An 11,132-nucleotide genomic window follows, 5' to 3' on the forward strand; every position below is an offset into this window, starting at 1 on the left:
GTAATTTTATATTATTTGTGTAGGCCCATATAATTATTTACATTCATATATAAATATAAATTAAAAATTAAATATAAATTGTTTTTCATAAATGTATTTAATAAAAACAAAGTAATTTGTACCTTTTCATTAACATGTTTAGGGTTTTATGTTTAGTGTTTTATGTTTAGTATAGTGTAACATGTTTTATGTTTAGTGTTGGCAAAAACGGTTGTCATTTTTATGTTGAGGCTGCAGAGGTGTTGTCGGCAACTGATGAATGTAACTAATAAAGTAACTTGTAATCTAACTTAGTTACTTTTAAAATCAAGTAATCTGTAAAGTAACTTAGTTACTTTTAAAATCAAGTAATCTGTAAAGTAACTAAGTTACTTTTTCAAAGTAACTGTGGCAACACTGGTCCTGAGAATGCTATGCGTCTGTGAAACACATATTAAACATATGTTTTTAATAACAGCTTTTTCAATATAGCTAGTTTATGCCAAGTCGATATAGGAGGAATTACTCTTATAATCTTGCTCGAGTTTATTTACAGTTTCTTAAGAGAATAGCATTATGTGCAAATTGTCCCTCATAATTTACAGATGACTGTATGAGAAAAGCTTGACTGCAAATTATTAAAGTTTAATTTACAAACGAGACTTTGGAAAATAGGACAAATGGGAAAACCAAGCAAAATAAGTGTTACACCTAACAAAGCTTGAAAAACGATACAATATATTGTGTACTGAATCCTGAAATTGGCATTTATTAAAATGACATGGAAAACAAAATGACAAAATTCACCATAATGCAAAACACATCCATTATAAAACATACAAACAAACAATAATTTAAGTAATTATATAGATGTTGAGGTTAAACCTGACAAACAACACACATCACTAAAATGCATGCACTTAAACGGCAACACATTTACTGTGTTAAGAGTAAATTATTTCAGAATGAAAACGGTGTCGTTTGAAACGGGCCGTCTCGGACATTAGCATACAGACCATCCAGCGACCATTTGATGCTTTATTGCACACACAAAAGACAAACACTTGCCAAAAACAGCAAGCTCTAATCTGATTGGCTGACTTGATACATTTGCACATTTTCACCAACCCACTTGGAATCTTAGTAGCAAGTAAATTAAATATTATGTCTGTAAATTCGTTGTCTTTATACCTTTTGGAAGTGAATAAATTCTCAGAATTGTATGCACTTTTTCAGCTAATATTTTGTTTGGTGAACATTGGTTTATGTAGAGTAACAGTTATTATTGTGTTATCACTGATTCCAGGGGGGTATTCCAGAAAGCAGATTGACATACCTGGTTATGTTTAAGAGTAAGTAAGCGGATAATCTCAACTTTCGGTTCCAAAAACGGGTATGTAAGTAGCCATAGCATCTCACTCTCTGATAACCTGCTCCAGAGCAGCTTATATTCCAGGGTTAGTTCTCTTAAGAGGTATTCAGATGTGTTTTATATAATATAGTTATTAATATAACCAAATTTGTTTCAGTTGTATAATTAATTATATATTAATTATATAATTAAATATATATTAATTCTAAAGAATTAGAATAAAAAATAAATTCTAAATAAGTTTAAATGTTAATTAAATTCAAATATATTTATTATTTACTTTATTGTCATCTCACACATGGATCTGTATTCAAATATTAGCATCAAACAAACAATACGATTACTTATTAAACGTTTAACGAGACTACTTATGAACCTCTTAAACTCTGCAGACCCTGTACAGGGTCCGGAATGACATCATCAAGTATATACTTTAAATTTTAAATGACAAAATAACTTATTTACACTAAATTACTCTGGTACCATTTTCTGGCCTACCCAAATTGAAAAGCTTCCCATATGCATACAGTGGTCTAAATACAAAAGGTTGGATTTTGAGAGACCCCCCTTTTGATTTTTTGGGTTATAAATTCATTTTTTAAACTGTATATCTTAGGCCCTGTGTGTTCTAGCACCCTGCAGATAGTTTTGGTTGTTTCCAGCATGTCAGCAAACACTGGACAAAAGAATTTTGTGACACTGGGATATTGCATTTATACCACCGTATATGGTAATATGTATGTCCTCCATTCAGATCCATTTGATTAAATCTTGCATACAACATGATACTGACAAAATTCTTTTTTCCACTATTTTCTGGAATCTAGTGGAAACAGCCAATACTATCTGCAGGGAGCTAGAGCACACAGGGCCTGAGTTACACACTTAAAAAAATTAATTTATAAACCAAAAAAACTTTTTTTTACTTAAATGTTTATCACTTTTAGCAGTGGTTTATGTAACTTCAAAGGGTTTCCTGTAAAATGACTCCAAATTGTGTATTTAGACCACTGTATGTGGGTATGGACGCTTTTCAATTTGGGTAGGCCAAATCCAGGCGGAAATCCCCCAAAATGGTCCCAGAGCATAAGAGGTTAAACAAAGACATTGAAAACATGACTGCATAATCACCAAATAGGTGGCGATGTGCATCAAGTTGGTTATGTAACTCGCCATTAAACAAAAGAGGAAGTAGAATGGTGCACTTTTTCTTAGCGTCTGTTTCCATGGTGAATCATCGATTCGTCTCTCTGTTGAGAATGTCTTGTGTGTTAACCGGGAACATACTCGGAGTTGTCTCAACTTTCTCCCGGATTCGTATTTGGAACTCCGAGTAAGCAAGGTTTGGGTTAATCAACTGAGAGTTCAAGGTAAAGTTGACGGTAAGTTAACTTTGCTTTCTGGAATACCTCCCAGGTCAAATAAATACAAGTGTGGTGAGCCACTTTAAATGTGAGTCAGGAAGCTGCAGCTTCAAACGATCTGTGTCGGAAGCAGAGGTGTGAAAAACACAGATATGATCTTATTGTGAGATCCTTTCAGTCTATAGTGCAACATAACAGGAAATTCACTTTAGATTTTTTATTTTTTTTGCAAGATCTGTTAGACACCTTATTTACAAAACAAACAAATCTGCACCTTGATTTTTCCTATCCTGATTTTTTTGCTTTCAGGTCCAAGGTATGGCACGTCAAGCAAAAAATACTTATGTCCAATGCGTTTACAATGTTAGCATGGTATGGTACAAGTTGTTTTCATTTCATTGTCCTTTGCTGGGACGGGGTCTGAAATGCTTTTGGAGCTGTGCATGTTGTGCTGGCTACTGTGTGTCGAGCGCTGACTGGAGTTGACTTTGTTACACAGCGACGCCATGCCTCTTCTGATCTCCTGACGGATATTGTTGCTGGAGAGCACGTAGAGAATGGGGTTGATGGCGCTGTTGAAAGTCGACAGTCCCAGAGAGATTTTGTAGGGCGTGTAGATGTGCTTTTCAAAGTGACACTCCTTCTGCAGCTCGGGGAAGTGGAAGGTGACGGCACGCAGGAGCAAGATAATGTGGTACGGAGCGAAACAGATCAAAAACAGCGCCACCACCGCCACAGCCAGGTAGCGCACCTTTTCTTTCTGATGGGGCTGGAGGCCTGTGCTGGCCTGCACGTTGGCAAGAATGGCTCTGTTGGTGAAGATCAGGATGGCCAGGGGAATACAGAAGCCTATGCAAAACCGAGCGTAGTTGAATGCCGTAACCAGCGCTGTGCTCTGGCCGGGCTCGAAACATCGGCGACTCCCTTTGTCAGCTTCCCCTTCGCGCATGATGAAGACCGGCAAGTGACCCAAGCCCACTACCATGTAGATCGAAAAGGCTATGAGAGCTGCGATCCGTTTCTGGCGAAGACCGCGAGATTCAATCGCGTAGACCACCGCCACATAGCGGTCGATGGACACGCAGCAGAGCAGGAAGATGCTGATGTACATGTTGTTGAAGAACACAAAGCCAGTCACTTTGCAGGCCATCGAGGACCAGGGCCACTCGTGGTTACTATCGACGTACACTGTCCACAAAGGCAGCGTGAAGAGGTAAGTGAGATCGCACAAGGACAGGCTGAGCAGGTAGATGCCGAGGACGTTCTTGCGACACACTTGGTGGAGGGTGAGATAAACCGTGACCACGTTGGCTGGCAAGCCGATGATAAAAACCACAATGTAGAGCACCATCAGAGGAATGCGGTCCTCCTCATAGGATATCTCACAGGGCAACTTCTCACTTTGGTTTGTGGTCGTCATGATGCTTTGTGCCACAGTGGATTCATGCATCATATCTGAGGGGGGGGGGAATAAAGAGAGAAATGAGAATAAGTGGTGAAACAGAACTGTAGGAGTACTGCACATGACGTGGAAGAAAAAAAAGTGCACTGTATTTACACTGTACAAAACTACAAGTATTTAACTAGTAAACTATCAGTACACCTATAAGTTCACCAGTAGTATAGTTGCAGTACAAATGAAAAACATAGTTACAAACTAGTTGTGTAATCAAAGTTTACTACTGTCTACTTAAAAGTATACACCAAAAAGTCTCAGTACGTGCCATAACTCTGTCTGACGCACCCACCGCTAGCCTAGCTTAGCACAAAGACTGGAGGTAAATGGCTCCAGCTAGCCTACTATTACGCAGCACCTGAAAATAGTCCCCAGCACGCTCTCTGTGCAAGCAGGTTGTCACGTTGGTTATGTTGACGGAAGCTAGCCTATTTTCAGGTGCTGTGTAATATCATTGCGCCGCTGTACCCATGGTACAACAGCAAAGTTCCTTGATTACTACGCAGGAATGAGAGAATAGTTCCTAGCCATATCGGTCTAGAAAATCGCAACATTTCATTGTCCATCTGTCTTAGTACACTGTAACTATACACATCACAACATGTAAATAGGAAATTGTTGGCGTTATTTTGACACTTATTGAGCAGTAGGCTAGCTGGAGCCATTTACCTCCAGTCTTTATGCTAAGCTAGGCTAGCGGTGGGTGCGTCAGACAGAGTTATGGCACGCATGGAGATGAGAATGGTGTGTATGGACTTATCTAACTCTGGGGTATACGGTGAATAAGTTAAAGTCCCAAAAAGTCGGCGTATTCCTTTAACTAAGTTAAAGCTGCAGTCCGTAACTTTTTGCGCTCAACTGCACGCGTCTTGCGGAAGAACATTGCAGCCGGAGCTACTTCTCTTTGTTTATGTCTATGGCGCGTCACGCAGGGACTGTGCTCCTCTGCAGCGGTTCCTACCAGAGTAATTTCTTCTTAGTTGAAGTTTCCTTTGAAATACTTTTTACTCAAACAATATAACACTGAATTAAACCACACTTTTAAAGTGCATGTTTTACTTAGAAACATCTAAGTAAATAACACAATAGATATTGTGTAGACACCATATCTATGTAATAGTAGTAACACGTCACTTGAACACAGAGAACTCAATACTTGGTACACAATACACAATGACAGTAACATCCGATGGATTGTTTTTGAGTATGAATGTCATTTTGAGTTGAAAATTAACTCCAAATGTCACAAAATGGCAAGTTATTAAACCTAACAACAAAAGCTATGAGAAAGAAAAAAAACTCATTAATTATTCAAACCCCAGTGCATGATGGGAACACCAGTATCAGAAAAGTTGAGTAGTTTTACCTAATTTTATAACATTGATATTTACGCTTTAATTTCTACAATTTTGAATTGTGTACTAATATAGAATTTACTTTTTTAATTCTTGCCTGAACTAACTTTTTCATGTAGAAACTAAAATGTTTCTGTAGTATTTACTTCACCACAGAGTCATTTTTATCAGGTTAATTGATATTAGAATACTTACTACATAAAGTATATACTTAATAAAATTAACTTGAAGTTTACTTCTTTTTTGTAGGGGTAAAGAATCCATTCACACAATTTATTAACTAATGGCCATGTTTTTAGTTTTTTTTAATCATTGAACTACTTTGTTGTACTAATTCAATTATTTTATTTTTTTTTCAGCATGTGCGGGGCTTCTCAGTATTGAAAAAGTTTGATCATAATTGAATTAACAAATGAAAAACTGAAAAGTGTAAAAAGAAAATTCAATGGATACATTTAACACATTTTTTTTTATTAAATTCATTAAAGAAAAGTTTTAAATTGCAAAGTTAAAAAAACACAACAGAGACTAAAAGGAAAACGTTTGATTTAGGCCTTACTAAAATATGTTAAACAGAACAGATGTGTTGTTGTTTTTTTATACCACATTGAGCTTAAAAAATAAACTATTGAGTTCCAGAGTTCAAAGGCATTAAAGTGGATTTCCTTCTGTTTCTGTGTTTCATATGGTATTTGCCAAAAGTGTGAAAATGTAGTTCTTCAGCGGTTCGTTGAGGTGCTATATAGCACCACTACTGTATAAAGAACCCGTTAAGCCCAGTTTGGTTCTTCAGCAGTTCTGTGGGGTGGTTAAGGTGTTATATAGCACCACTGCCATACAAAGAACCCGTTAAGCCCCTGTATAGTTCTTAACTCTCTCTTAGTCTCTTAGTTTAGTTGTGGAAAGGAAAATATAACATTAGAATACAGTGTTGAGAACCACGTTATCTTCAGGAAATACATTTTGTCCCCTATAAGGAAATATTATCGTTTTGACCTCAGAAAAGCATAAAAGTGATTCAAAACAGATTTTGCCATTGTAGTAATTTCCCATTGCAAACATATGAGAGAGGAGAATGGGATGGTTTGCACCATTTGACAAAGGTTCTGTATAGCCCCCTTAAAGACAGGTGCTAAATAGCACTTCAGAATGATTTTTTAGCACCATTTTTGTTTAGAGTGTTGAAAGCTGGTTTTCATATTCACCCACTACAATAATTTTTTGACTTCATGAGACTTCATCTTATCATCTTACCTTTTTCCTACATTCTTATAGCATTGCTCATTGCTACAGTGCAGTATGTGTTCTTTAAAAAAAAAAAAAAATTTGAGCTCATAAGTATAGTTAAAATATGAGGATTGTAATATTTCAGTTGTGGCTTCCATTATAGTGAACATAAAAAGCAATTGCTATTGAAGAGCAAATATCAACCATGTAAAAAATGTTTTTGCTCAGTGAAAAACAATCAGGTTTGAAGGGGTTAAAAAAAACAAACGAAGCCAGCTTATTCTGCAATAATTCTCTGGGTTTTGAACATACACTGTAAAAAATATCACATGCTATCTGCTTAAAAAAATTATGGTAACAATATTACACGTATTATATTTGAGTAGATTTTAAGGTTGTTTATTTTTAGTGAAATTTACCCAAATAAATTAAGTAAAAATTCCTAAATTATTTAGTCTATGGCACATGATGAATTTAATATTATTAGTGGAAAGTGCTTTTTTAATTTAAGTTGACTTTAAAAAATAGGTTATAAATTATATTAAATGGAAATGACCTGTTTATACATAGACTGTTTACTGCTAGCGCAAGCAGAAACAAACTTGTTATTGCACTAGCATTAGAAAAGTTATTTCTAATTGAACAAAGAAACATGCTTCATAATAATAATAATACTAGCAGGTTTTTACATCACAACCTTACCATAAGCTCTACTCTTCTGCACAATGGTAACGGTCAAAACTTCAACATAACAGAAACTCTTTCAAATGTCAAACATAACCAAACATTAAATATTTACAGATGTTTCCCTTCACTCAAAAACACATAAAATAACACTTAATTTCAATATTAACTCTCTATTTCCAGCCATATGCAAAGCATGTTGGGAACTAACAATGGTGTCTCTAAATAAAACTGCACAATTGAGCTAATTCTCTTAAAATAAATAGGTAACCTTATTTTCCTTAATTTTATCAGCTTAATTGGTTCTTCGATTGAAGCCTCAAAATTGCTTACATTTCCTTAAAAAAATTAGGAAAATGTATCTCTTGGTTTTAATAGGGAAATGTTCTCAATATTTTCTATACAACACTGAACCACAGTTTTCTTAAGAAAATATACAGACTATTTTTAATTATCACCTTCATTTTTTTTGGTGAAAATTACAAGACACATGATTCATTTTTTACAGTGTATCAATCAATATTGCACACTTACTTAGATTCAAAAGAACATTTTGAGTCACCTATTGAATAATGTAAGTAAGGTGGCACTTTGGCACAGAGCAATCGAGTTTCGCTTTGGTGTTACTTTGTTGGATGTTTTGGTGGTACTTTGGTGTGACCACTGACGAGCAGCAGAAGAGTAATCCCTCCCATGTTTAAAACCCCCCATTCCCCTTCATCACAACATACCACTCCCTACTTTTGCCCCAGCTAGACAAGACAGCCACTGAAATATTCATCAAGACCCCATCATCCACGGTGAGTAAAAGTGCATCAGAACGGAAACACACGAGTGGAAACCACATGTACTGGTATAGTGAAGTATATGAATCATCGCGTAACGTTCTTGCCCTTGACATCTAAGAATGTTAAAACGAGTGCTACAGGTGCAAGTATTGAGCAAGAATTTTTTAAGTCATGGCAAGGGGCAAGGCAGTTCAGACTGAAATGACTCCCACATTTATACGAATACATGCTAGCTGACTAAGTGTCCCTTCCTTTTCTTTGTACTCATTTCTCGCTTTTCACACTAGGAAAAAACCCTGACCTTGCACAAGAACTCTACTGAGGATTGGGCAAGTAAACAGTGCTATTATTTAACTTGACCTAATGACCCTAACTGGGACAGTTGGACCGGCAATAATGCCATTGATGGTCAGGGTCAAGAAAAACACGGATACAAAGTCAGTGGAGAGAGAGAGGGAGGCATAGATTGAGTTCTGCATTAGTCTTCAATGTGCTCTGTGACCTCCTTATATTCATTAAATCACAGTACTAGTGTTAAGACAGACACTGTGACTTTTGGATCAGATGAAAGCTTTTATTCCCTTGTCTCATATCATAAGTGTCAAGACACTGGCGATGCTCAGTCTAGTGTATGCAACCATTTTTAGACGCTTCAGGCGGATTCTAAGAAACAAGCTCAACCTTATTAGAGATGATGCTCTCTACAATTTGAAGAAGATACCAGACAATATTTATTATCTGAAATGTATTTTATTTATTATTAATGCATTTTAAATGTATGGGTCTAAATGAAGCTGACATTTTCATTAAATATTCATGATTCCTTTGTTTAATGCTGACAACAAAATCAAACCATACCAAACCTCACAAGTAAATCTGAGGATATGTATTATTGTTATTGTCTGGCTTGCAATATATGACACATTAGATCCAGTTTTTAAACCTAAGGGTCCCTGAAGATTTTCCAACTGATATTTTCATGTCATTCCCACTATTAAATCTGCTAAGGATTTTCAAATGTAGTAATGCTGTTGTAAAACAAACGAATGGAGTAAGTTTTACAAGCAAAGACTATTTCAGTCGGTTTACTTCAAAATGTCACCTTTAATTAAATGTTATATTCTGTTTCTTTGTAATTATTTGTTACATTTACAAGCAATTTCTCAGTGAAAATCGCTTCTAAGTAAATCTTACTTTTTTCAGTGTAGTTAATGTACTCATTAATGAAAGATAATAAAGTGTTCCAGGGAACATCTAGGGGGTTGCAAATTATCCACATGTGGAAATCCATGCACACACATCCTGTTCTCATTGTGGCGCGGTGCACCAACAAAATCTCTGGTCATTCTCAATAGTCTACGTAAAAGCTAATATGAAATTTTCTATAAATGTAACGTATATAATTGAGTGGTTCTTACCTCCAAAAAGATGTTAAGAATGTGTCCACTCTTCATATACAACCCTTGAAATGACAGCGCAGCAGAGCACATGACAGGACCCTCAGAGCAGCGTGTGTAATGATGAAGGCAGAGCAAGCACATCGATACACTATACGACCACGTGATCATACTTCTGCTTTCTTCGACTGCGGGCTTAAATAAGGCACTATGAATGAATGAATGAATGAATGAATGAATGAATGAATGAATGAATGAATGAATGAATGAATGAATGAGGCATTATTTTAAAAGAAACAACGCCTCTAAACATGGTGAGAACTTCTTATCTACAACACTTATTTTGGCATCATCATCGTTCATCGGCATGTGTGTGAACGTGAGAAAATGGAGAGGACTCGCGCATGATGCTCAAAATGTTTTTAGATAAGCAGGGGATTTTCTTTGATCACATTAGCACAAAAATGTGAACATAAACCACTTATTAAAAAAAAAACAGCCTCTTCCTTCAGAACATAAAATTGATATCTCAAGATCAAAATTAACTTTGACTTAACTTGACACCTTATCTCATTGTTTACAAATAAAATGATTTGAGTTTAATTAAGTCTAAGTTCCAGAGCTTGACTACAGCATTTTTCTGAAACTAAATATAATTTATTTATTTTTTTATGTTGGCTTATATTGCTTGAAAGGTCACGGGAATCCCCAATATTATAGGGAGGTCCCCCATCTGTGTTTTTTTTTTTTCCTTTCTTTTTTTCTCAGCTTGAGGGGTTGTTTTTACACACGCACCCGGCCATCCACGTGATGTAAAAGAAAACGTGATTCATTAAACCAGGCCACCTTCTTGCATTGCTCCGTGGTCCAGTTCTGATGCTCACGTGCCCACTGTTGGCACTTTCGGCGGTGGAGAGGGTCATGGGCACCCTGACTGGTCTGCAGCTATGGAGCCTCATACACAACAAACTGCGATGCACTGTATATTCTGACACCATTCTATCAGAACCAGCATTAACTTCTTGAGCAACTTGAGCTACAGTAGCTCGTCTGTTTGATCAGACCACACAGGCCAGCCTTCGCTCTCCACGTGCATCAATGAGCCTTGGCCGCCCATGACCCTGTTGCTGGTTCACCACTGTTCCTTCCTTGGACCGCTTTTGATAAATGCTATATTAAATTGACATTATCCTAACTGCATGAATTTGATCAGATTTGTCTTTGTTATCTTTACAAAAAAAACTAAAAAAATCACCTAATGCATAATGGGGGTCCTGGATTCCTCGAGCCCCCCCTGAATTCCAGCACTGGAACCAACTGACAAAGACTAAAAGAAAAAGCTAAGTAACAGCAAAAACTTTAGATATATATGGTAACAGTCAGTGGTGTGATATTACTCACTGGCACAGAAAAAAACAAATTTAACCTAATGTCCTAAAACGGAAAATACGGAAGACCATTCTTCCATAAAAATGTGATGTAGTCTAAAATAGACCTCAAAACCAAATCA

General features: G+C 36.4%; 1 protein-coding gene across 1 annotated transcript; it reads right to left on the bottom strand.

Annotated features, from left to right (window-relative positions):
• Positions 1 to 2,943: 2,943 nt before the first annotated feature.
• On the bottom strand, positions 2,944 to 9,732 carry gpr132b (G protein-coupled receptor 132b). Its single transcript, XM_079830312.1, has 2 exons — positions 9,644 to 9,732; positions 2,944 to 4,170 (listed from the first exon to the last, which is right to left on the bottom strand). The coding sequence occupies exon 2, from the start codon at positions 4,166 to 4,168 to the stop codon at positions 3,080 to 3,082; it is 1,089 nt and encodes a 362-aa protein (XP_079686438.1). The 5' UTR covers positions 4,169 to 4,170; positions 9,644 to 9,732; the 3' UTR covers positions 2,944 to 3,079.
• Between the last annotated feature and the right edge of the window lie 1,400 nt (positions 9,733 to 11,132).

This window comes from Gobio gobio (genome assembly GCF_949357685.1).
Source record: "Gobio gobio genome assembly, chromosome: 12".
NCBI classification, from domain to species: Eukaryota; Metazoa; Chordata; class Actinopteri; order Cypriniformes; family Gobionidae; genus Gobio; species Gobio gobio.